The sequence below is a fragment of the Botrytis fragariae genome (assembly GCF_013461495.1).
Source record: "Botrytis fragariae strain BVB16 chromosome Unknown tig00000045, whole genome shotgun sequence".
NCBI lineage: Eukaryota > Fungi > Ascomycota > Leotiomycetes > Helotiales > Sclerotiniaceae > Botrytis > Botrytis fragariae.
Genome location: NW_023500991.1, coordinates 1,036,428 through 1,061,340, shown reverse-complemented (window position 1 = coordinate 1,061,340; position 24,913 = coordinate 1,036,428). Strand labels below are relative to the sequence as shown.

The window sequence follows — 24,913 nt, the reverse complement described above, 5'->3', positions numbered from 1 at the left end:
GAATGTTAGAAAGGAAGCTAGTCATGATCTTTCAACTCTTATTCAAAATTACAACAATCAAGAACTTGATCCCCGCAAGAATATTGATGGGGTACACCCCGAGTCAAAGTCGTGATAAGATTCTATCATAGATCATGAAAATGAGACTGGAAATGGTACCTTGAAGTCTTTGTGATCCCCTTCATTATTGAAAGCCTCCTTACTTCTTCGGTTCGAGGGCCAATGAGCATCTTCGTCAAAAGTGTGATGCATTTCAGACATACCACTTCACCAGCACTATTTTTGAGCACTTGCCATTAGATTGTATTGAATTTTTGGACCTCTACAGAGATACATAGAAGACTTCCTTTTATCTTTCTGTTCTTCCACTGACGTAATTGATCAGATGAAATTGTGTCAACAGATAAGTTTCATTACTTGAGTACTTGAAAAGATTATTTGGCAAGACATCTATGGATTTCCTCTGACCGCAACCTGCATCGTTACAGAAATAAAACTGATTTATACCTTTTAAGACAGTGTATCAAGAAGTCTCAACCTTTGACGCCCAACGTTTCATACACAAAAATGCCTCTACTTCTTGTTATCCTGTCACTTCGCAGGCTTACCTTAACATTCAGGTAGAGCGAAGCCTACCAGCAGAATGACATAGGCATGCAAGATAAGAGATACTGTTGGGATGAGATAGAAGAGTCCTAATGCTCTGGAACGCAGCAAGTATTCTCCATCTCCTTTGAGTTTAGAATGTCAAACAAACGATACGGTACTTACGCAGAGAAGTTGTCGTTACAAAATCTGATCCTAGTATTACCAATTGAATCTAAGAAGGCTTACCAAGTACTTATCAATACCTACTTGAGGTAAACCTAAGATTTCAAAAGACTCTTGATGATTGGTTGATAGCTCATCGGCTTCTTCAGCCATCCAAGAAAGAGATCCCAACACTGCCACAGCACGGAAATCACACGAGACTTCAACACTACTTCCTACATCTCTTTGCATATGAATAAATTCCCTACTGATCTTTCTAAACAGAACGCGCAATGATCGACTTTGCATGTCTAAAGTTTTCTCATTCCATCAGCGTCGTTGAACCTTTCCTCCTCACTCCAAGCCTGCTTACGATCCCCGAATGCGGAAAACTGAGGACCTAGCGAGGAATTGCGAGGGATTGCAGGGATTTGGAACCTGGCTATATTACTGGATGTTATTATATGTGCTCACCAGATACTCTAAGTTTTGTCAGCTTAGAAAAACGAATAGTCCGCTGGTGATGTTGTATAACAGATTTCTTTTTGTAGTCTACCCATCATGATAGTTCCCGGCTAGCACAGGATGTCCACGATTGTGACTTCCCCGGACCTCTATCGAGGTTAAAAGAAGGTTTTCGACCAATTTCGACGCCGTTCCTAAGATATGTGGAGCTCATGACTAAGATTAGTCCTTCTGTCACATTGGCTCAATTGGCTGCTTAGTTCAACGGCGTCGGTGCATGTTCATCCGAGCTACCTGACGGCTAAAGCAGAATCTCGACGCCCAAAACTGATGACATTCAAGAATTGATCAAAACGATAGTATCTACGTAGCCATTGATCATTACCTAGGCTCGGAGTATCCCACTCTTCGGATAGCGATAAGCAATTGGACCTAGGTAAGTTTTGATATGTAACAATGAGAGAGCCCCGCTTCGACATGCCCCCGCTATATCACGACATCTTCGAAGGGTAGATATTTTCTGCAAGTTGGATTCTGTTTCTTTACACCTTGAAGTATCTCCAAGAATCTCTCAATTCCTCTCGCATTTTCTATTTTTCCGAAGAAATAACACAATCATCCTTCAAAATGGTGCCAGTTCCAGAAGACCTCCCAGAGATGGAATACAGATACCTAGGCCCATCTGGTCTCCAGGTATCTGCCATCTCCCTTGGTGGTTGGCTCACATATGGTGGCCATGTTGAAAAAGGTATAGCTTCTGAACTTCTTTGGGTTCATTGCAGAATTAACGTACATTAGAAAACACATTTGCATGCATGAAAGCTGCCTATGATGTTGGAGTCAACTTCTTTGATTGTGCTGAAGGTTATGCTGGAGGGGAGTCTGAAAGGGTAATGGGTGAGGCCATCAAAAGATTTGGATGGAAAAGAAATGATCTTGTTATCTCGACAAAAGTACCTCTCCATATCCCTACATTTTTACCCAATAAGCTTACAGGAGGCAAAATAGATTTACTGGGGTCAAGCCAATGGCGAGAAACTTGTCAATAACATCGGTCTCTCCCGCAAACGTATCATCGAAGGCACTCACCTCGCTCTCGAACGTCTCCAATTGGAATATGTAGACCTCATCTATGCTCACCGACCGGACCGCGCTTGTCCTATGGAAGAGACCGTCCGGGCATTCAACCACCTCATCAACACCGGCAAAGCATTCTACTGGGGAACATCCGAAGTAAGCCCCACAACCCCTCAAAGTTAATTTCCATTGCACCCTCAGAACTAACCCCTCCATAGTGGACCGCCGCCGAGATCGCCTCCGCCCACGCCGTCGCCCAACGCCTCAACCTCATCGCCCCCATAATGGAACAACCACAATACAACCTCCTCGCCCGCCAAAAAGTCGAGGGTGAATTCCTCCCCTCTACAACGAGTTTGGTCTCGGTTTAACCACCTTTTCCCCTCTCAAATTCGGATTCCTTACCGGAAAATACAACACCGGTATCCCCTCCGATTCCCGTCTCGGAACATCCAAAGACGCCTTCGCCGACCGCATGAGAGCTAAATCCGGGGACGATTCCTGGAAAGAAGATGTTGCCGCCGTCGAAAAACTCATGCCTATTGCGGAGAAACTCAATATTAGCATGGCTAATTTGGCTATGAGTTGGGTGTTGAAGAATGAGAGAGTTAGTAGTGCGATTGCCGGGGCAAGTAAGCCGGAACAGGTATTCGAGAGTGTGAGGGCGTTGAAGATTAGAGAGAAATTGACCCCAGAGATTATGAAAGAGATTGATGATGTTTTAGGTAATAAACCGGAGCCATTGGCTAAGAGATATGTTTAGATCAATTCATGGGAAGGCTAGGTTGGGAATTTATAAAAGTTACATAGATGACGGTGAAGGTGTGGAAATGAAAGATAGCGATATCTTATACTACATATTTCCTTGGTTTCCCACGTAGACACAAAGCTTTGAATAAATATGAACTACTCAGATAAAATCAAATGAATCTCTAAGATTTATGGTATTGCTTACTTCACATGTCATTCGGCCTGGGTACCAAAATCTACCTAAATATGTGCAAGAAGTTGCGAATAAACTTAACTGGTCCATCTCATCCATTTTGACCCCAAATCATGTCGTACTGCTTCATTACTTTCACCACTCTCGCATCCTGCAGATACAATCATACAGATCAATAATTATACACCACCAAAACCTCTCCAGCAAAACTCATCTTTTTTTCACACCCCCTCAGATGAATCAAAATTCCCCATCAAAAATCTTCCTTCCACCCATTTATTTCTTCCCCTTCTTTGCACTAGCACTCGCCTTCTTGGCTGGCTTCTTCTTGGGTTTTTCCTCTTCCTCATCTTCGTCATCAATCATACTATCATCTTCATTACTCTTAGCCTTCTTCTTTGCTGGCTTCTTGGCTGGCTTCTTTTTAGGCTGCTTAATATATTTATCCTTTTTCAAATCGGTCTCTTCATCATCGTCGACAGGTTCTGCAATGACTTCTCCGTCATCTTCTTCCTCGAATGCTTCTTCCAAATCTGGTTTCACGGCAGCGACCTTGGCGGGTTGGAAGACATTACTTGCTTTCATAAATGGAACAGGATGGGAACGTGCGTTGTAGCTTTGGTTCGTCAGTATTGTTAAATTTGAGAAGAATTAGTGGAGACTTACGATCGGGTAAAATTGGCTTTAGTTTGGGTTTCCAATTTGATACTTTCCATATCTTGTTCTCCGACACCCAGTTCCATGATGTAATCCCAGTCCTCCCTAGTCAAGAAATAACTATCCATGAGATCGATCACATCTTCCACGGAATCTCTGCCCTCAACATCGAGTCGGCGAATGAGTTTGTCCCAGAGAACGGGTAAATATTGTTGACGAATTTCATGACGGTCTCCAGAAGATCGCAGTCGCATGTGTGATTGGATTTCCTTCACATAACGAGATAATTTCCCATGCTTGCTATTGTTACCAAGCCAAGATGTAAAATTGGTTCTTCCGATCATCGAACCAGATATAAAGCTTGATGGTCGAACTGTACTGAAGACTGCGTGTGTAGGCATAAGAGACCATTGTTGTTGGGACCCGTGAATCATTCGATCAACTAAGTCACCATCGCTAATACTCTCTGCTGCTTGGTCTACAAGCTGAAGTACTTTAAGTCTCTGCTCTTTAGGTGTGTCGGAGCTGCTGGCTAGTTGTGGCTTGGTATTCAGGTAGTTTTCTTGGATCATCAAGGGTGTAAATTCATGATCGTTGAAGTAAAGCTCGATCTTGTCGTTCAAGGTAGATTTGCTAGCAGGAGAAAACATATGACCACCAAGGAGCTGACTAGTGATGTCCCATGGCTTAAGAACAATATGCTTTTCCCAAGCTTTTGACATTTCCTTGCCTTGGTCAAAATTCATGGCTGTTTGATCAAGTTTGACGGTAGATATCATATTGATGATCTGTCGGATATCCTTATTGCTGCCTTCGATAAGTGCATCAATGACTTGAACGGGGAGCTTCATGCCTTCTCGATGGCAGATGGTAGCGATACGTGAACGAACCATATCAACCGTAGGTCTCCTGAATGGCATGTCGAATGTCACAAAATCAAATGGCTTCATTTTCGGAAGCTTACGGTCATTACAGATCAATATCATGGGGATATCGGTCGTCTTGCAGATTTTGGCGAGAGCTCCTACACCACCTCGATCTCCAGATGACATACCATCGACTTCATCCATGATTAAGACCAATTTCTTCTTAGTCTTATCGACATCTTTCCCATCGCCGGCGAAATAACCTAGAACGGAAGTGTTGTTCAGTACTTCACTCAGCCCAGTTTCAACGAGTTTTTTGCTTCGAACATCACTAGCGTTTCTCTCTAGTATATCATAACCAGCAAGTTTGGCAGCCAAATGTGCCGCAGTCGTTTTTCCGATTCCTGGCGGACCATGGATAATGATGGCTCTGTAACCTCCAAGCCCATCCGCACCTCTCTTTTGAAAATTGTACTTGTGCGCAGTTTCCCATCCCTTAAGCCAAGCCTGGATCTTCTCAACTTGACCTTTGTTACCACAAATTTGATTCATTTGCGTTGGGGCATACTTTGTAGTCCACAGTTGTGATGATGTTGGCACTATCGCTTTGCGGGGAGCTGCTGGTATAGATGATTTTCCTTTTGCTGCGGCAAGCTTTTGAGCTTCCTTTTCTGCTTTCTCTAACTCCGCAGCCTTTCTCCGCTCCTCTCTATCCATCTCAGCTGCGTCTTCTCGGATCTTCTTTTCTTCAGCTGCTTTCTTTTCGTTGTTCTTCTCCGCAGCCTTTCCGTCGCCACCATTAGCAGGCAGCGTTCTTAAAAGATGAAATATACCATTTTCATCAATGGTCTTAATTTTTAAAGTTTCTATCTTTCTAAGTTTACTCGGGCCAGCATCTTTTCCAAGTACAACGAAATTTGTTTTGCTGCTTGGCGCACCGGTGATTTTGCCTCCATATCGCTTGACGAGCTCTATTCCCTCATCTCTTGAGATTGTGTCAAGCATTCCCGTAAAGACAAATGTCAAACCTACCAGGCAGTTTTCAGCACCTTCAGGAATTTCCGCACAACCTGCAGCTGGAGGGGCGCCTGAGTTGCCCCCACCTCCACCAGCTCGCCAATCAAACTTGACACTGTCATCTTTCGGAGGAGGAGTTGGGGCTCGAACTGTTGGAACGCTGTCTAGAATTGCCTGTATACTCGAGCTTTCTGGAGCGGATGCTTTCTTGGGTGGGGCACGCGGTTTTTTGGCGGGTGGTGGCTTTGAGCTCTTGCTAGTAGAGGGTTTCTTAGCCGGAGCAACGTCTTCCTCGTCCTCGGATTCTAAGTCGATAGATTTACGCTTCTTGCCATTCACAGCAGAACTCGTCCCGGGCTTCTCAACTATCATCATGTCGTCATCGTCATCGTCATCATCAGGCACAACAAAAACGTCGTCATCGCATACATCTTTCATTTTGGTGTCTTTATCTTTTGTTGTTGGCGCAGACTTCGACTTTGACACAACTCTTTTAGGCTTTGGTAGGACCTCTTCGTCGCTGTCAATTTCGACATAACCGTCGTCCTTTCGCTTGCCTGTCTTTTTTGCATCTGCTGCGAATATATCATCGTCGTCATCGAAGTCGTCATCATCTTCGATCACTTTGTATGTTGTAGAGGCCGTTTTCCGAGTAGAAGATCGAACATTTGCTTCAACTGGCGGTGGTTTTGCCTTGACAGGAGTCGATTTTACTTGTTTAGCTTTGGGTTTATTGCTCGAAGCAAAGAAGTCATCCGCGGTCGTTTCCTTTCCCTCAGGCTCTTCATTTTTTCTAAATTTTCAGGTCAACAATGTAAAAAGAGGCAGGACTGGGCAATCATACATTGGTTTCTTAGGCGCAGCTTTTTTGGGTTCGGGCTTTTTGGGCCTGGAAGACTTTAGTAGGAGCTTAGCAGGATTGCTTTGAGAAGCATACAACGGTTCTTCGTCATCTTCGCTATCTTCAATAACCTTGCGACTTTCTATGTTATATGAGTATCATTAAATAACCCGAGAGATTTGAGCCACTTACTGCTCTTCTTTTTCTTAGAATCTTCCTCCTTCTTGCTCTCCTTTCCTCGAATGGGTGTAGCCGTAGAAGTTCCAGGTTTACCTCCAAAGAAGCTTCTAATATCCGCAGGCATACTGGGCGGATTCAGCAATAGCTCGCTTTGGAAATATCACGAGTTTTACAGAAAAAAAATTCGTTGATAGAAGCAATTGCTATAAGAAAATGATGCTGTGAAGTAGCTTGTATCTTTTTGGTTACCTACAGTATGGAATACGCGACGACCCGACGCGGAAGTAACGCGTTGCCACTTTAAATTGATTTTACTCGAAAATTACTGCGGCCTCAAATATTAGGTAAACAAATTGAACCATCGAATTTGAGGATCTAGGATTTCTTTAGATTTAGTCGACAATAACGTCCATAGCCATCAACCATGAAGCCTCAAAGTTTGCAGAGCTTCACGGCTCAATTTGGGAGGCTTTCATTAGCCTCCAACACAATCCGACCTCTTGGTCCCATCCTAGCCCAAGCCTCAGCTTTCTCCGCACCTTCGAACCACACTTCTCCTCAGTCTTATCGCCCATTTTCTAGCACAGCCGTCAATTCAGGCAATTGGCTTCTGCCTACCATGCCAGAAAAAAAAAGATCACGGAAAGGAAGACCCCGTGTGCCGACGGGAGGATCAGCTAGAGGTACCACTTTAGTATGGGGGGAATATGGATTGCGAATGTGCGATCATCATCGCCGTGTTAGTGCGCAGCAATTGAAGGTCGGAGAGGATGCTATTAAGGTCAGACTAAAGGGTATGAGATATCGATTGTATAAGAGAGTTGCTGCCCAAATTGGTGTATACAGCAGTGGTAACGAGGTAAGCACATGCGCCAGGGATATATTTAAGATTACGAGAATAGAGGCCTAATGGTTTCATAGGTTCGTCAAGGTAAAGGAAAAGGTTCCTTTGATCACTGGGCTTCCAGAATTGCTGTCAGTAAGATTATATTTGAGTTGAAAGGAGATGTGCACGAACAGGTCGCAAGAGATGCGTTTCGATTAGCAGGTAATAAAATGCCAGGTCAGTAAACATGAACCTCATATTCTTCTCATATACTGATTTGTAAAAATATAGGTCAATATGAGTTTGTCAAGAAGGGGGACCCTCCGGTTGTTGGAATCACAAAGCTGGATGGAGTCACAATGGAGGAGTTGAAGAGACCAAGAAGAAAGATACCTTTAGATTCGATACCTGTCGGTTCTACTGCAGAAACTTTGCCATCTAGTGTGTCCACGTCGACCTCACCGGATGCTTAGGACGAGGAAATGTATATTGTATCATAGAGCGTATTGGCATCTCTAGCCCACAAATGAATGGAGATGTACAAAATAACACTCCAGATTGCAGTAAATAAAAGACTAGATTAAGGATATGCGGTTTCATGCAGAGGTCTTAGTATACTGTCATTTCTAGATGATTTAGAACAGTCGACGTCCTCTCTTCTAGATATGTCGAATGCAACATGGCCAAGGAGCATCAAACCACAATGTCAATACATATTGGCAACTCAGGGCTTCCCAAGAAACAGAACTACGAACTTGTAAATTCCGTTGTGATGTCAATGAAGATTATTTTTAATATAATAAAATACTCCATCCCCAAACCGAAAGCAGGCTTCAACAATCAGTCGTATCGAACGCCACAAATCCCTGTCTGACGCCAGTGCCTTTATCCCAACGTGATTCTCTCCACTCTATTCAGATTCCGATTCATCTTCGACTTGCGTCTCCTTAAGTGCCTATGGGGTAATCAAGTCAGCCACACCAGATAAATAATAAACGTAAAGGCACACATACCTTTTCCAGAAGTGCCTTCAAATGTACCAACTTGCTTTCTTGGATAAGCAAAGTTTCATCATCTAGATCCTCGACGATATATTCATGATGCGACTCTGCATCTATCTTGACAATGAGAGATTTGATAGATGGATCGCACTCCACAAGGGTGCCTTGATTTCTTGTTAGAATGGTTGCATTTATGTGATTCTAAGCAAACTTGTACCAGACGAAATACGCACTTGCATCATCTGTCGGTGTATACTCTGAAGTGTTCTAGAACACTGGCTGGATGATCAAGGATCAAAGAATCAAGCTAGTGAAAGACGGGTAAATGACATGGTGAAAATTTTGCTGAATACATACCTCTGATAGCTCGTGTCATGATGGATATACCGATCGTTTTCTTTCCTTTTGACTTCTCAGATGCCTGAATCCTCGTGATATTTTATGTGCCTATTTGATAGATGATGAAGGTCTGTATTGATATAAAGCAAGTCGGCTGTGGGTAGTGGCCCGTGCAGACTGGGATGCACCTTTCCTATTACGTATTTTTGGGACAAGAGCGCAACGGGAAACTTTGAGTGCTGCTAGTCTGCAATATGAATTTACCAATTCCATAATAGAGTGGTATGAATACCTGTGTGGAAAAATCTTAGATATCACATCGGATCGCTATACTGTACATACAGGCCTACGTTATCACCTTGGCAAATTCTAGGGTATTCGAATTCAGGCTACATGGTGGCATTGTACTACCCTTTCACAACGAGTAAATTTCTCTATCATCTACTAGATACGGTCTAAAGCATTGAAAACAAAAATTTGTACAAAATGTTTTCAATTTCGCATGAAACACTCCTTGCGATTTGGATTACCAGTCGGCTACGAGAATTGAATACCCCAGATCTACAGATCAAAGTATCCTGGGCTGATGAATCTCGGTAATCTTCCCCCTTTTATATGGTGTACCAGTTATACCTAGTTGTAAAAGCTTAATGATTGCTGTGAATTCTTTCAACAAGGGTCATTGCACGTTTGAGGAATACTTGAGAGAATGTTCCGGCAATCGTTCATACTACCAATGGATAATAATCTTCTGCGCTTTTCTTTTGGCGAGGACGAAAAGGAGGAGGGGATTTTTGGCTTTCATCTTATGATCATATTTCACTATGGTAATTTGAAACTGCTGCGGAAATTCGTCGGAGCACAAAATCAAAGTTTGATGAGTGCAAGAATTTAGACCACAAAGGAGAGTCAGCTCGCTGCTGGACAAAATGTTTGATCAGTTGACTCAGTCTATGCCAATGGTTATTCGATCTTGCATGGTTGATGAAGTCTTAATGACCAAATACGTCTTCGACATCAGAGTCATGTCGAGGCTCATCGTCCATAGGCATATCCGCAAAGTGTCGCATCTTGTACGGCCAAAACTATACCTTCTCAGTCACCTAACAATTTTGAAAGCCTTATTTGCGACACCAGGTCTCCTGTTGAATCTCTCATGCGGTCTTACAATCTAGATTTCCCACCGTTGATGTATTTGTTAAACATAAAATGGTGGATTTGTTGATATAATGAAGAGTTTCTGCTCTAACATTACCCACCTTGTCACTCAAAGTGTAGGGCACTTGCCAAAGGGTGTACAACATACCCAGGGAAATATAGGTTATGAATGCTCTGCATCAACCTGCATTAATGATTCCTCGACCAGTATTTCTATCAACAATTGATCATCAACAACCGGTCGTCGAAATCCAGCCTCCCAACCAGTACCCACAAAAACATCGACAAAATCTTGAGTATGCCCATTAGCCCCTCCTTGGAATCCTTTAACCCACAATGACCAAACCCCCATTCGCGCCCTGTATTCTCTTCATGGCCCCTTTAGTCGTTTTCTTCTCTTTCCTGCTTTCACCGCGTGCCTAATTCCATGCATATATCCCGGCACTTCATCATCCCCAGCCTCACAACCCCATGTATGCACTGCCTTCACAAATTCACGCCCGACGAGCACAGCAAAAGTATCGCAATGCCAGCTTCTTCGATCATTCTTCACCTCTCCCACAACTTCTGTGACTCATTGCTCGAGTTTGTAAGTTATCGATCCGCTTTACATCTCTGTGTTTTAGCCTGCGATGTTGAAACGTCTGGCTTCGCGATTACAAAACTAGATTCATGACGCTTGTCTTTCAATTTGTGGGTTTTAGTTATTCTTCCACTTGGAATTATAATAACAAGGAGCCCTAATTTTGGAATTTATAGATCCTTTTTTATGTTGAAGCGTAGTATGAGTTGAAATAATGAATGTTCTTTGCATGTTCTACTTTATTTGGAAATAATGAGAATCGGCACGGACAGAGCGGAACACACGCCGAGCCCGTTTATCCGAGCGCTGTTTCCCCAACTCTCTTCCAATTGGTCAATTTCCATACAAGCTTCCTAGACCACCGTCACCGGCTATTTCGGAAAGGGAAAGACCAAGACACAAGGACAAACTGACACACTTTGAATCCATTTTGTCTAGAATGTATGGGGTAGCAACAGCAGAATGAGGCGTAAGTAAAGTGTTAGGATTTCTGGTACATATTATATTACGTATCCTAGTTATCCGGATATCCTCATTTACTTTCTTTATTGTTTATAGCATTCTTCTTTTCTCCTTCAGAAAAAGTATACAAGCAAGGCTTACTATCTTACCCATCTTTTCCTTTTACTCATCAGCGTGCTTGTTTGTCGTTGGAATTCGTACTCGTACAAAAGCGCGGGGATACCTTGCTTGCCACTATCTGCGACTGCGAGAAAATAGCTCATACAATTGCAATTCTTATTAATACAAAAGAAGGGTTTGAATGACGAGTCTACCTTAACAGAGCTATACCTATATCTTTCTATACTTCAAGGCGGCTTGGTTCCTTTCTTACTCAAGATAATCATCAAATATATAGATATGCCATCAAGATATCAGAAAGATCTCTGCCAATGTATCAACAGTCATCGTTTCTCTTCAGTTCTCCTCGTATTTTCGATAATCTTTCCCAAATTCTCCTGCGCACAGATCCCAAACGCAGCGTCAACGACATTCATTACTTCGGCTACCCCTCCTTCATCCACCCCTCACATTTTAAATGCCCGTCAACTCTCCTCCAGTACAGATCCTGACGGTGAAGACACATCAAGCCATGTCTACAACTACTATTTCGTCATAGTTGCTGTTTTCGTAGTCATCGTTTTCTTCCTTCTCCTATATATTACCCAGCGACGGAAACGAAAGGCACTGCTTATACGACATAATGGTCAGACAGCTTTGGCTCATGACGTACAATCGTTTGCAGATTTCAGAACGAGATTTGGACCGAGAAGAGCGGGAACGGGGCTGATGGGTATGACGATGGGATCGATGGGCGCAAATAGAGAACGACAAGAGGGGCTGGATGAGAGGGGTGAGGCGCCCCCGGCTTATGTGGAGGGCGATAAACCACCGAGTTTGAGGAGTGAGGATGGGATTACCATGGTAGTTTCTCGCGAAGATCACGCCAATGAAAATAGCGCATCTAGTGTGCCGCCTGTGGGGGCGGAGACTATCAACAACTCTATGGAACGAAATATATCGGATGTAGAGTCGAGACTATCTGCGGAGCTTTCGCGACCTAGCGCTACGACTGCGAGTAATTCAGCAAGACGGACATCGACAGGGGGATCATCAACACCAATCACAAGCGCAGCAGATTCGAATGAAGAGGTGGGATTAAGGCCATTGAGTCCAAGTACATCGGCGCGTCCACCGTTAGGACCGCCTACATATTCCGAGACCTATCTGGGCGGGCAACCTGACATAGCGAGACCACCTGCCGCGGTGACCCACAACTGATTTTAATCAGAAAGGAGATTGATGAGTGAGACTAGAACCTCATCTGAAATGCGATGTAGACAGTTTTAGTTGCAGGATGGCCGAATCAACATACGAACGATTTTTATATTGGATATTTTATATGGGTCATCATAGAACGGCAGGCCGACTAATGAGGATACGGACGGCATGGCTGGATTGGACGAGGTTCTGGGTATGGAATTGTATATGGATATCCACAGGATGTGAGGGCTTTGCGAAGGCGTATCTTTACGATTATGAATTTTGAGTTACGAAGGATCATTGCGATGTGGTTATTGTGTAATATAGTCGGATCATAATAAATATGTATATCAAGGTCAAATAATTCCTATTCTGAAATCAGTTAATGATTAGAAGCCTAATGGTTGATGGTGATTTCATTCGCATATTCTAAATTCGCTTTCTCTTCCCTCCTCTTTTGAGGATCTGACATCTGACATCTGACATCTCACATCTCACGGCTCCAACAAAACAAAACAATCAACTCCCACCTCGATCTCCATCAACCAAAATCCAAACCCAAACACACACCAAAATAACAAATACATTCGACCCCCATACATAATTTCACAGCGCCTCCCATACTCCTACAATTCTACAATTCTACAATTCTACAATTCTACACAAAAAAACTTGAAAGGTTTGACAAATCTGGATGGTAGAGAAATTGAAACGCAGTGGAATGAATGGGATGAGATGAGATGGGTTGAATTGGGATGGGATGGGTTGAAAAGGGGCGGAAAATTGATAGGCGAAAGGCGAATTAAGGAGGTGGGGAAGTGGATCGTTTTGGGGGGTGGAGGTAGAAATGGAAATGGATTCGGGAATTGTTTTGGAAAGCTAGATGGATAGGTAGATGGATGGTTGATGGGTTAGATAGGTAGGGAGAGCTTGTGGGATTTATTGATCATGCGAAGTAAGTGAAGTGAGTGGTGAGTGGAAAGTGGAAGGTAACGGTGGATTATTATGTTTGCTGTTGGCTTGTAAAAGGAAGGTTTTAGATTTTGAAGATGGTCGGGATGCTGAGATGTTTCTCGAAGTTGTGAAGAGAAAATTTTTGGTAGTAAAGAGAAGAGATGTATGTGTAGAGTGTGTTTGTAATGTGTTTTGTATCTAGAACGAGACATGGGGGCATTGAGACGTGGTTAGTGATGAAGAATGTGGGTGTGAATGGTGATGGAAGTACGGATGTTAGGTAGGTGTAGATATACACGGCAATGAGAAGTAATTCTCGAGAGATTGTGTGTGGTTGTTTTATGTATGGCTGAGGCTGTATGCTTTTTATTTCACTCAATTGGGGATCCTATTCATGTAGAAACATAGGTAAATTCATTGAAGATTTTGGAACCAGCTGATTCCTTGAAATGATTTTGTTGTTAGGGAAGAATATTTGTTGGATATAGGAATCACAGATAATACTTGGCTACCCCGTCCAGATAAATTCAAAGAGTCGCATATCCTCGTCACTCTTAAAGTCCCACGTAAGATCTTGTGACTCAAGTTCTGCCAGCCTTACCTTTGCCTTTTGTTTCTCTGTTGTCAGATAGAGGATATAGTTCTGCCATAGTTCGCTCGGTTCGAGAGACAATTCATTAGCGATGAGATTCTTGCGAATAAGACGATCTTCGAGTAGTGAGTGAAAGGTATTGCCATGGTAAACGTGTTCCAAATGGACGGCTTTGTCAAAAGTATTCTGGTCTTCGGGCAGAAGTTTTTTTAAATAGCATAAATGCACTTCCTTAAGGGTCAAGTCACTCTTTATTCCATCAAGAACTTCTCCCCAGTCGAGAATGGATTCTTTCAAGAAACAAAACTGGAGCTTTAGAATTCTTAGGGTTTTGGCATGCCTTTAGAGAAATTCGGTAAGCGATGATTTACTGCCCGCCATAGACCAGAAATCCACGCTCTTCAGACGTGGCATTGTCAGACCCGCTATGATTTCATCCTAGTCTATTTTCGTCGATTTCGTGTCATCAAAGTTTTTTTGAGATGGCGAGATATTCGAGGTTGGATGTAGCTTGTAGCAGTTGCTTCAATCCGTGATTAGAGTTGGAAGAAGGACTCCACATTCGCCAGAGACATAGATGGCGATGATACCGAGCATCCGGCCGATATGGAAGCATGGTATTCGTGCCAATGGAAGCGCCGAATAGCGTGTTCAGATTAAGTCTTTCAAGGTAGAGGTACCCCAATTTCGTATCAGCGTTAGCAACAGCGGCAATAAACATTGAAGCTTCTTTGTGATACCTCGCATTATGACCCATAATATTACAGAAAGTTGGCGTAGGCTTGACATCCAACCGTAGATGATCAGATTTTGCGAATCCACACTCTATCATAGTGAACCTTTTCAAGGAGCTGAGCTTTGGCAGCACTTGTGAAAATACGAAACTACTGTATTCGCTCTTCACCATCAAATCTTGTTCTTCACAACTCTTATTGCGAGCTTCAAAACTACGAACCATCTTGGTCAGGCACTCCGATCCTGCCCAGAGTTCATTGAAAGCATGTTCCCATGATTCAGCATATCGATGAAATTTGTGTAGTACAGAACGTCGTCGCTAGCAAGAGATCAAGACCAATATTGATCGACACCGCTTTCCGTAAGTATATTCTGCCACTTGATCAAAATCTGTGGAGGGACGTGAAATGTTGTGTAACCGGAAGTCATTGTTTCTCAAAGTGACTCATCCTCACTCACTCGCGTATCCCTCATCCTCTTTCGACCGCCATCTCCGCCGAATCTGGTCATTTGTTTACCATTCTCTCCTGCCGCATTTCGGCGGAAACTTGATCATGACACAAAACTTATCATATAATATCTCATTCATCACATGAACCTTTCCTTTTCGATACCCTAAATATGCAAGCATGCTGACCACACGTAAATAAAATAAGGATTCTTTGACGAGAGTGGTAAGTTGAGATCCGACAGATGTAAGCGCTTGAAACTTGGCCCAATGGGTAAGCATTTGTTGGGGTATGGAATGCAATTTCGAAGGTTCTACAACATATTGAAGCATCTTTGATGAGGTTTCATTAAAGTTTCGCTGTGATTCATCGGCCGAAGTATTGCAAAATGTATTGCAGATTGCAGAATATGTCAGCGCATATATCGACTACCCTGCGTGATTAGGATGAGATACAAGCCGTCTCCGTCACACCATCTCCGCAAGGCGGTCTTATGAAAGGGGTTAACGTCCAATACCCGAGTGTGAGTGCGTTCGAGTGAGATGAGAAAAGAGGCTTTGTATAAAGGGATTCCGTCTTTTCTATGATGGAAGAAAATAATTTCGAATATCAATCGGGTTCACTTTCATACTTTCTCATTACTTCTTCGAATTTTGATTGCGATTGCTTTGCGATTGTTTACTCTACTTTGATCAAGATAATAAAATAATAAGTTTGATGTCTCGAGACGATCGAGAAAAAATGGAAGCCTCGAGGCCAACAACAATAGTCTCTGATACCGAGTTGGAAAAAAGTAGGGCACCTTCGATTAATGATTCGATATCGAGAGAGAAGAAGAACAGCACAGATGGTGCGGATTTAGAAGGTGGAGAGGTAAATAACAATGGCCCAGGGGAAGATGATTCAGAGTATCCAAAGGCTTTTGCAATGGTGATGATAGTGATTGCTTTATCACTCAGTATCTTTCTTGTCTCTCTGGATATGACGATTGTGGTACGTATACCTTCTCTCCCTTTTGCTCTGCGACCAAAAATCACAATACATCGTAATACAGTGAAGTGTATAGCTAATATTGTTCCAGGCTACAGCAATTCCAAAAATCACCGACCAGTTCCACGGCTTAGATCTTGTCGGCTGGTATGGTTCTGCGTTCTTTCTCACAGTCGGTTCCTTTCAATCAACATGGGGAAAGGCGTACAAATACTTTCCGCTGAAGACAACTTTCCTCATTGCCATTTTCATCTTCGAACTCGGGAGTTTAATCTGCGGTACGTTGTCTCAAATTCCGAATGGTAGCACAAACACTAATTCGAAAACTCACAGGTGTTGCTCCGAATAGTACCGCTTTAATAGTTGGCCGAGCCATTGCTGGACTTGGCGGTGCTGGAATTGCCTCCGGAGCATATACAATCATTGCATTCGCAGCACCTCCCTCCCAACGCGCAGCTTATACGGGTATTCTAGGCGCATCTTATGGAGTGGCATCTGTAGTAGGGCCACTTCTTGGAGGTGTGTTTGCAGATAAATTGACATGGCGTTGGTGTTTCTACATTAATTTGCCGATTGGTGGACTCGCAGGGGCTATCATCCTATTTCGTGAGTATTTGATCACTTCTCCACATTCTGTATTCGAAACAATACAATTGCTAATACATCGACTTTTTAGTGTTTACTACACCTAAAAATGCAGTACCAACTCCCGCTACCCTCAAGGAAAAGATCTTACAAATGGATTTCCCTGGAACATTTACAATCATGGCCAGTCTCGTCTGCTTCTTCCTAGCTCTTCAATGGGGTGGCCAAACGAAAGCCTGGAAATCTGCCGATGTTATCGGTACTCTCATCGGCTTCATTCTTCTCCTCATTCTCTTCATTGCAATCCAATATTTCCAAGGCGAGCGTGGAGTTATTGTCGGCCGTTTGTTGAAAGAGCGTACAGTTTCTGTAGGAATGGTATATGTATTCTTTCTTTGCGGCGGATGGTTCCTCCTACTCTACTATCTCCCCTATTACTTTCAAGTTGTTTCTGGAGTTTCGGCTTCTCAATCCGGTGTGCGAAATCTGCCAATGATTATCGGTACTACCATCGCAACCATCATTTCCGGAGGATTGATATCTGCATTTGGTCATTTGTAAGTTTCATCTTAGCACTCCATCTTACTAAAGTCCCAACTCTACTAACACATCTTCCCAGCGTCCCATTCATGATCATTGGCGCAGCCGGCGCAACAATAGGATGTGGACTCCTCTACACCCTCGGCGTCGACTCCACCTCCGCACAATGGATAGGCTACCAAGCCCTCGCCGGTCTCTCCACCGGCTTCGTTTTCCAAATCCCCGTCATCTCCGTCCAGGCTACCGTTTCCCAAGCCGATCTTTCTTCCGCGACGGCTATGGTGTTATTCCTCCAAACAATCGGAGGTGCATTCTTCATCTCCATCGCAGAAGCTGCTTTCGCAAATCGCATCTTAAATGCTCTTCCTCATTACGCACCTTCGGTATCTCCAGCCCAAGTGTTATCAGTAGGGGTTAGCGAATTGCGAAATGTGTTTGGAAAAGAGGGAGAGTTGATCGAGGGAATCATAGAGAGTTATTTGCAGGGACTAAAAGTTACATACGCGTTGGCAATTACCTGTTGCGGAATCGCAATGTTTGTCGCTTTCGGAAGTCGCTGGCCGTGGAAGAACTTGAAAGGGAAGGCATCAATGGGTGGCGCTGCCTAGTTTGGGAACTTGTGAGTAGATTGTACGCAGAGGGGGCGCTTACCAAGGAAACCTTCTATGAAGTTGATAGGTAAATTAATGACGAGGACTAGGAAATATAGAATTGGGCATACATAGACTGCTATCGAGTAATAAATGGGTAGCTCTTTTTAATTGAAATAATGTAAATTTTCTCTTCTCAAAATTCATCTGTACAAAATCTATAACTACTATGTACCTACTGATGGGTTTTTCTCTAACCTTCTCTATTCTACCTCTTAACTGTTCCTGAAAGCTCCAATTTGTGGTCATCTGCTTCCAAAGTAAGTTCGCCGAGAGACGTCAGACGTCAAACGAGACATTAGACTCGAGATGGCATGGAGCTAGTAAAAATAGCTCCAGCGAAAATTATGACCACTACATTTCTTCCATGAGCAATTAAATTTATTTATTTATTTCTCGGTTCCAATTGATCGCTCATTTTTATATCAGAAATCTCTTGAGCAGCTATAAATTTTCTTACCAGTTCGATTTATTCATACATTTTCATATTTGATTTCCATCTTAGATGATCATATAAACTCGAAATACTTACAACCCGATATAGAAAATCGATCTATCTCGAATACGGAGAGCTTTCCAGACATCGAAGTTCGAATTCATATCATATTCTTCATCCGAAATTCGAAACAACCATACCTATAATATAGCTGATACTAAACAACCCTCATAACCGAGCCGACGAGAATTCCACCCCCTTCGAATCCTCATCTCGAAATAGAAAAATGAGCGAAACAAACGGTCCTATTCCGGTGAACAACCCGGATAACTCTATCCGCAGTCCCCAGGCGGCACCGCCCATTCGATTCGACCCCCTTCACGAAGTAGACGCCTTCGACATCCCGCCTCCCAGCTCCCCTCCTCCACCCTACTCCGCCGCTCCTCCACTCGACATCCCCGCTCCACCTCCTTACATCCTCTGCACCTGCAGCTCGCACGAAAACCCCACGACCCTCGTAGATATCGGTTTCCACTCCGCTCTCGCCCACGAAATTTGGAACAAATGGCAGCAGTACAAGCGCCAACACCCAGAGGTCTATCAGAACCTGAATCCGCAGTCGCTCCTCTACTGCTTTCTCTCCTTCGCCTTCCAAGCCACACAGCTCCCGTTCGCATTCCCCGGGTACGACCCCCGTCATTTTCATGCGGAAATGTGTGTGTATTTGCTGAGGTGGGGAATACCTTGTAATGTGTATTATACACGAGAGTGGAACGAAGAGCAAAGAATAGCGAGGTGTGCTGACGCAGCGGCACAATGGATGGTTTCGAATTTGAGCGAGGGCTGCTTGGGCCACTCTCCACTGAGGGATGTTTGGACTGATTTGGATGATCGCCGATTTCATGACTTGTGGTGGATGGCGAGAGCTGCGAGATCAGTACTATGAGGAGATGTTGAGGAGCTTGCGCAGACTCGTGAGATACATCACCACCTCATCGACGGCAAATATATCTAATATTTGGGTAGTGATAGTTGTTGTAATACTGTAGATCTCCTGCGAGCACTGGCATTGTAAGGCTTTAAGTTATTAGTCGCTTAACATACAACCCAGTATTGTAGTTTGCAGTAAGAGCCGCTACATCCTATCATATTAGCGACGGTTCAATTTGGAATGGGGTCAACCAGAGACCCATATATTCATCAAGCCAAAGCAGGATTAGATATAAGGTTGAAGCATACCCTTGGGTATGTGGAGACTGCGTCGCTTATCAGCAAAGACTCTTCTGCAAAGGAAACCAGAATTCTAGCCTCCCCGCCCCGTGCCGGCACAAGCGTTCTCAGCGTCGTATCCCGTTGTCTCAACCACAATCCGACAATCAAAGCCTTTCAATTCTCGAATCCAATCCGGACCCTCAAATCATCCAAAAGATAAAAGATCGAATACATCTCGAAAATCGATCCCTCTTCAAATATTCAAACACTCTCAAACATTACCAGCTCCTAAATATCAGGCTGCGATACGGACTATCGCAAGCAGACACCCATAATCATAACCCTATATATATTTGGACATGTCAAGGATCTTGTGGACCGGAGTATTTAAAGAGGGATCCATGTTGTTGTATATATGGATAAAGATGTATATGATTCGATATCCCGGAATGAAAAGAATATAAGAGGAGAGAAGGGGGGATCTTGTGAGGCAGACCTGTTGAGAATCATGTATCGGATGGATCTGGACTATTGGAACTGTATCTGCGAGAGAGGGGAGAGGGTTGAAAGTTCTACTTCATTGTACACTCATTATTTGTTTTTTAAAGGTATTAGGTAGGTGAGTACAATGAAGCAAGATATAAGGAAGGGAAGGTAGAGAGGAGGGAGATGACTGAAAGTTTTGCTTCATTGTACATCTACTACTTGTTTTTTAAAGGTATTAGGTAGTGGAATACAACGAAGGAGAGAGGAAAGGAGAGATGAATATAACCGGCAGATTCCTGCTTCATTGTACATCCACCACTTGTTTTTTAAAGGTATTAGGTAGTTGGATACAATGAAGAGGGAAGGAAAAAAGAATGAAACTGGCAGATTCTCGAACAGAGAAATGGGTCAAGACCGATGAGAATGATATAGAATATAGGAATAAACTCAAGACATTAAAAAAAAGGACGATAGTATCTTCCAAAAAGATTTTTTAAAAGAAAAACGCGCCGTGTATCTCATGTTAGATTCTCAATGTCACTCGACAAAGAGTACCTCGATTTGCATATTTGTATTTCCTTATCGAAAGATGAATGAATCACAACTCGTCTCATATCCAAAATCTCCATTTCGTTTTTCATTTTATTCAGTTCGTCATCATTATACCATGTACCCCAATCCCCCAATATCCCTCCTCAAGAACCAAAAGTCAAGAAACGCCAGGTATAAACAATCTTTTCCATCACTCTCACAGCCCTCTAACTCTCCACGCTCAACGCCTTCGCTCCAACCAATCTCCCCCCCTCAACCCCCACAACCCAATACTCAACTCTCGCTCCCTCCCCCGACACCCTATAGACCCTCACATCACTCCCCTTACTAGCATCTCTCACTGCCTGCACAATCTGTTTGTATTGTCCCTGCGGATCCCACTCCCCGATATCCATAATCTGTATTTCTTCCGCTGCGTCTGCGGGAGCAGGATGGGCTATGAGTTTCGCGAATGTTTCTATTTTTCGTTAGTACATATGCTACTTATTTCCCAAACTTCTCAATAAAGAGCGAGGAACAAACCTTCATCCGGCATTCCTCCTTCACATTTCAGCGCCACAACAACAAATGGTTCATCGGCATCACTGGTGTACCACGCATCCTTGGTTGCCCTAACCAACACGCTAGGTACATCCACATCATCATCCATGGTCTTGAACTCAGCTTTTTTATTATTGCTCGTAGCTTTTGACGTGCCGGCACTGGGATCCTCGTTGGCTTTATCGAGGAACGCCATGTAATCTTCGTCTGACCCCATTTTGTCTGTGTAGTTGTCCGTTCGTTCGGATAGTATTCGAGGCCGTGTGTTTGTGTTTATTTTTTCTGAAATTTTATTCTCCTTCGTATATTTGAAGATCGCAGAGCTATGCAAGAAACGCTGCTCAATTCTAGATCTCTTTTCAAAAATAGCCTCTCCAATTCGTTCTTGTCGAGAGAACAAAGCAAAAGGTATCGCAAGCTTAATCTTTGCGTCTACGCAGTAACCTCTACCTGCGTTGTAGCGTCCAACGCAAAATCTCTCTGTGACGTCGTTCTTAACCCCGTCGACAATTTCTGCAGCGAAGCCCCTTCGATTTCCTTTCCCTTTCCCTTGTTTACTCCCTTGCCCAAATCTGCCTCCAATTCTGCCCGAGGCGTTTCGAACGATGGTAAATAACCTAATGATTGCGATCTTCCTTTTTCTGGACTAACTCTTCCTTCTAACCTCTCTGTTCTCTGTGTCCTTCCTCCCGTTTCACGATAAACACTCGGTGTGCGACTTCCCGGTGCAGATTTTGTTTGTTTATTTACTTGTTTATTTTTGTTCTTCTGTTTGCGACTTCTCTCAATAGATTCTTTGATACTTCGATAAGGGATGGCGAGGACGGCGGAAAGTGCACCCATTGATATTGACAATGGAGTGAAACTAGTAAATAAAGCTAAGAAGAGAGGGGTTAGGGAAGGACCAGAGGATGTTGTGTGACTTCGGTGACGTGGGGTAATGGGGAATCTCTCTTTTTCTTGTTTGTGCAACTTAAGAATCTTTATACAGGGGTGCTTGGTGGGATGACGATTTCTACAATTGAAGAAAGAGAGAGGAGATGGGAGAAAAAGGAAAAAAAGAGAGAATTACTTGAGAGGGATCACTGGTAGATTGATGAATACAAAACAACGTCAACTATCTTGCAAAGAGAATTTATATAAGATCGAGTTATAGAAAGTCTGATTCAAGTGATTGCTAATAAAGCCAACTCGTAAATTGTTCCCAGGGTCTCAGTGAAAGGTCTGTTAAAATTTGTTGGAAAATACAAGGAAAAAAGGTGTCAAGAGGTCGAGAACGAGGTCCGTCAAGTGCTAGCCGTAAATATAATACGATAAAGAACAGCTTGTCAAATTCTTTCACTGTATTGAAACCAACATGGCCTGGATCAAAGTTCTCAGTTCTCACAATTTGGCTGGGCTCGCCAAGATATCATCATAAGTTGAATCATTATTGAAATTATTGGATATCATTGACATTTCTTCATTGATGGAATGCTAGTATATCCATAGGTAATCATGGACTGCTTTATTGCACATATGATACCCCCACCGACTACACCTATCGAAACGTAAGAAACCCGAAATGCGAAACCAATTTTTAAATTTATGAGGATTGAGCAATGTCCTTCTTGAGGGTACCCAAGAATTGGTGCTTCTCCTCGGCGGTTTGGTAAGCACCGTGACCGAACTTGGAGGATGTATCGATCCATTTCAACTCAACCTTCTCCAAGGCCTTTCTTGAGGTGTGAACGAACATGGATTTTCTGAGAGTCATGACACGCTTCTTAACACCTGGAACGGAACCCTTGAGCATGATGAAGTCGTTCTTGACCTCACCATATCTGACAAAGCCACCCATACTAAAATTATGTTAGTCAATGTGACACTGAAAGTAGTGTGCTGTTAAAACTTACGGGGTGATGGCCTTCTTGGAGACATCGAACTCGGTGGCGGCGTTGTTGGGGTCGTCACCACGTCCGATACGGTAGACCTTGTGGTTGCAAGAGGTACGATGATGGTATCCATCTTGACCAGCACGGGCAACAGTCCATTGGACGTGGGCTGGATGCCAGGCACCGATACAGGCGACCTTACGGAGACCCTTGTGTGTCTTTCTGGGAAGCTTCTTGGTTCCCCATCTGCTGGTGACACCAGAGAAACCGTGACCCTTGGTGACAGCGATGACATCAATCATCTCATCTTGCTCGAAGATGGAGCTGATCTCAACTGGCTTCTCGAAAAGACCGCTGGCGAAGTCAACCTTCTCAGCGACGCTACCTCCGTTAACTTGGATCTCCATCAAATGAGCCTTCTTTTGCTTGAGAGGAGTCTTTCTGATTTGAGTGTGGGCGAGGACACGGACGACGGTGCAGTACTTCTTGATACGCTCGAGTTCACGGGTGATGGAAGATCCGCTGTTCTCGGAGTGCTTCTTGGCGTACTTGGTGAAAGCCTTCTTCTTGCTCTTGTACCAGTTCTTGTAGAATCTGCGCTTAACTTCGTCGCTCAAATGTTCGGCCCAGACAGTTGTAAGGGATCTGAGACCACGAGGAGTCTCAATGTAACCCACTAGACCAACAACGATAACCTAAAAAGATATTAGCCATTGGCTTAAGCCAAGCGGGCTGCGTTGCTCGTACCGGTGGTGTCTCAATGACAGTCACTGCCTCAACGACCTCCTTCTTGTGTGTCTTCGCACCAGGACGGTCGAGGTCGCGGACAATGGTAGTCATACCAGCCTTATAGCCAAGAGTGGCAGTAAGGTGGACTGGCTTGGTCTTATCATCCTTGGGGAAACTGTTTGTAATTGAGAAGTTAGTAAATGAGATCTTCCTTCCAAAAATGAATTTGCAGACAAATGTTGATAACTTCGTAGAATCTTCAAAAGTCGCAAAGAATGAAAATTGGGGTAAATGCTTCACCTCTTGACCTTTCCGCGGTGACGGCTTGCTCTCTTTCTTGGGAGATAAGCAAGGGATCCGTGACGGGGAGCTTCGAATTTACGGTGCGACATGTTGGCGGTGGTCGACTTCTTTAGGTGTTGAGGTTCAAAAGTTCAGAAGAATTCAATGAGAAAAGTTCACGAATATTGAGAGTGTGCGATTTCTCGGTTAGAATTGTCTTAGTGTCCCAAAAGTGGCTTAGCGTCCAATTGAAAAAAAGTTCTGAATATTTGCCCCAGCGAGTCTTGGCATCAATAATCGAGACCCTTCGCTACACGTGATCTAAATTCTCGGGGTGGCTAAACCTCTTATCTCATGAAGCTTTGGAGAAGTCTTTGTACAGGTGTATTATCATCAGTACGATTGGCCGTTTATGTTGTTCATATACTATACTATGAAGTTATAGAGTGAAATCACGGCCATTGTATATATAGAACGTGCTTCTGTGTCTTTTATGTTCATTGTCTGCCTGTTTTGACTTTCCACACTCCGAATATTGCAATCAAAAGTAACAGCAGAAGTGTGGTAGTTGAAACATTATGTAACATCAGAAACACGTGAAGAGGCCCAGTGAAATATTATTGAAGTCTCTTTATTATCATGACATTTGGTATTGGTATTGGTATATGGGTACACCCTCTAAAGGTTTCCACTCCTCGCTCCTCAAATTCGCTCATTGCCTCACGAACTCTTAACCTCCATTTCCACCTGTCTTCCGAGTTTCTCTTGAACACCCATTCATTTAACTTCAGCCCAGTCATTCCAAACTATTCATATCAAAGTCGATCAAAGGATCCCACC

At 43.5% G+C, this 24,913-nt stretch overlaps 13 protein-coding genes across 13 annotated transcripts; 6 read left to right on the top strand and 7 right to left on the bottom strand.

Annotated features, from left to right (window-relative positions):
* Window positions 1–695: 695 nt before the first annotated feature.
* Window positions 696–1,059, bottom strand: Bfra_003538 (uncharacterized protein; the record flags this gene model as incomplete). The annotated part of the gene is made up of 2 exons (XM_037333943.1): window positions 696–731; window positions 835–1,059. 2 exons carry the CDS (start codon window positions 1,057–1,059, stop codon window positions 696–698), a joined length of 261 nt encoding a protein of 86 aa, XP_037194030.1.
* A 73-nt stretch (window positions 1,060–1,132) lies between these two features.
* Bfra_003537 (uncharacterized protein) lies at window positions 1,133–1,825 on the top strand (the record flags this gene model as incomplete). Its single annotated transcript, XM_037333942.1, has 3 exons — window positions 1,133–1,297; window positions 1,335–1,474; window positions 1,771–1,825. The coding sequence occupies 3 exons, from the start codon at window positions 1,133–1,135 to the stop codon at window positions 1,823–1,825; spliced, it is 360 nt and encodes a 119-aa protein (XP_037194029.1).
* A 17-nt stretch (window positions 1,826–1,842) lies between these two features.
* Window positions 1,843–3,055, top strand: Bfra_003536 (putative voltage-gated k channel beta protein; the record flags this gene model as incomplete). The annotated part of the gene is made up of 5 exons (XM_037333941.1): window positions 1,843–1,963; window positions 2,014–2,168; window positions 2,224–2,448; window positions 2,511–2,615; window positions 2,648–3,055. 5 exons carry the CDS (start codon window positions 1,843–1,845, stop codon window positions 3,053–3,055), a joined length of 1,014 nt encoding a protein of 337 aa, XP_037194028.1.
* Window positions 3,056–3,511: 456 nt separating this feature from the next.
* Bfra_003535 (putative brca1 c terminus domain containing protein) lies at window positions 3,512–6,920 on the bottom strand (the record flags this gene model as incomplete). Its single annotated transcript, XM_037333940.1, has 4 exons — window positions 3,512–3,851; window positions 3,902–6,568; window positions 6,620–6,758; window positions 6,809–6,920. The coding sequence occupies 4 exons, from the start codon at window positions 6,918–6,920 to the stop codon at window positions 3,512–3,514; spliced, it is 3,258 nt and encodes a 1,085-aa protein (XP_037194027.1).
* A 300-nt stretch (window positions 6,921–7,220) lies between these two features.
* On the top strand, window positions 7,221–8,095 carry Bfra_003534 (putative mitochondrial 54s ribosomal protein 47 protein; the record flags this gene model as incomplete). The annotated part of the gene is made up of 3 exons (XM_037333939.1): window positions 7,221–7,655; window positions 7,718–7,859; window positions 7,914–8,095. The coding sequence occupies 3 exons, from the start codon at window positions 7,221–7,223 to the stop codon at window positions 8,093–8,095; spliced, it is 759 nt and encodes a 252-aa protein (XP_037194026.1).
* Window positions 8,096–8,532: 437 nt separating this feature from the next.
* Window positions 8,533–9,039, bottom strand: Bfra_003533 (putative rna polymerase ii transcription factor b subunit 5 protein; the record flags this gene model as incomplete). Its single annotated transcript, XM_037333938.1, has 3 exons — window positions 8,981–9,039; window positions 8,636–8,787; window positions 8,533–8,577 (listed from the first exon to the last, which is right to left on the bottom strand). Exons 1-3 carry the CDS (start codon window positions 8,997–8,999, stop codon window positions 8,533–8,535), a joined length of 216 nt encoding a protein of 71 aa, XP_037194025.1. The 5' UTR covers window positions 9,000–9,039.
* Window positions 9,040–11,564: 2,525 nt separating this feature from the next.
* Bfra_003532 (uncharacterized protein) lies at window positions 11,565–12,485 on the top strand (the record flags this gene model as incomplete). The annotated part of the gene is made up of 1 exon (XM_037333937.1): window positions 11,565–12,485. The coding sequence occupies one exon, from the start codon at window positions 11,565–11,567 to the stop codon at window positions 12,483–12,485; it is 921 nt and encodes a 306-aa protein (XP_037194024.1).
* Window positions 12,486–13,929: 1,444 nt separating this feature from the next.
* Window positions 13,930–15,258, bottom strand: Bfra_003531 (uncharacterized protein; the record flags this gene model as incomplete). The annotated part of the gene is made up of 3 exons (XM_037333936.1): window positions 13,930–14,353; window positions 14,604–15,067; window positions 15,208–15,258. The coding sequence occupies 3 exons, from the start codon at window positions 15,256–15,258 to the stop codon at window positions 13,930–13,932; spliced, it is 939 nt and encodes a 312-aa protein (XP_037194023.1).
* Window positions 15,259–15,690: 432 nt separating this feature from the next.
* On the top strand, window positions 15,691–17,920 carry Bfra_003530 (putative mfs gliotoxin efflux transporter protein; the record flags this gene model as incomplete). Its single annotated transcript, XM_037333935.1, has 6 exons — window positions 15,691–15,724; window positions 15,895–16,190; window positions 16,279–16,465; window positions 16,521–16,793; window positions 16,864–17,329; window positions 17,392–17,920. 6 exons carry the CDS (start codon window positions 15,691–15,693, stop codon window positions 17,918–17,920), a joined length of 1,785 nt encoding a protein of 594 aa, XP_037194022.1.
* Window positions 17,921–18,684: 764 nt separating this feature from the next.
* Bfra_003529 (uncharacterized protein) lies at window positions 18,685–19,344 on the top strand (the record flags this gene model as incomplete). Its single annotated transcript, XM_037333934.1, has 1 exon — window positions 18,685–19,344. One exon carries the CDS (start codon window positions 18,685–18,687, stop codon window positions 19,342–19,344), a length of 660 nt encoding a protein of 219 aa, XP_037194021.1.
* A 46-nt stretch (window positions 19,345–19,390) lies between these two features.
* Bfra_003528 (uncharacterized protein) lies at window positions 19,391–19,844 on the bottom strand (the record flags this gene model as incomplete). The annotated part of the gene is made up of 4 exons (XM_037333933.1): window positions 19,391–19,475; window positions 19,503–19,540; window positions 19,638–19,781; window positions 19,809–19,844. The coding sequence occupies 4 exons, from the start codon at window positions 19,842–19,844 to the stop codon at window positions 19,391–19,393; spliced, it is 303 nt and encodes a 100-aa protein (XP_037194020.1).
* Window positions 19,845–20,854: 1,010 nt separating this feature from the next.
* Bfra_003527 (uncharacterized protein) lies at window positions 20,855–22,031 on the bottom strand (the record flags this gene model as incomplete). Its single annotated transcript, XM_037333932.1, has 3 exons — window positions 20,855–21,105; window positions 21,171–21,535; window positions 21,625–22,031. The coding sequence occupies 3 exons, from the start codon at window positions 22,029–22,031 to the stop codon at window positions 20,855–20,857; spliced, it is 1,023 nt and encodes a 340-aa protein (XP_037194019.1).
* A 620-nt stretch (window positions 22,032–22,651) lies between these two features.
* On the bottom strand, window positions 22,652–24,183 carry Bfra_003526 (putative 60s ribosomal protein l3 protein; the record flags this gene model as incomplete). Its single annotated transcript, XM_037333931.1, has 4 exons — window positions 22,652–23,029; window positions 23,084–23,757; window positions 23,810–23,966; window positions 24,092–24,183. The coding sequence occupies 4 exons, from the start codon at window positions 24,181–24,183 to the stop codon at window positions 22,774–22,776; spliced, it is 1,179 nt and encodes a 392-aa protein (XP_037194018.1). The 3' UTR covers window positions 22,652–22,773.
* Between the last annotated feature and the right edge of the window lie 730 nt (window positions 24,184–24,913).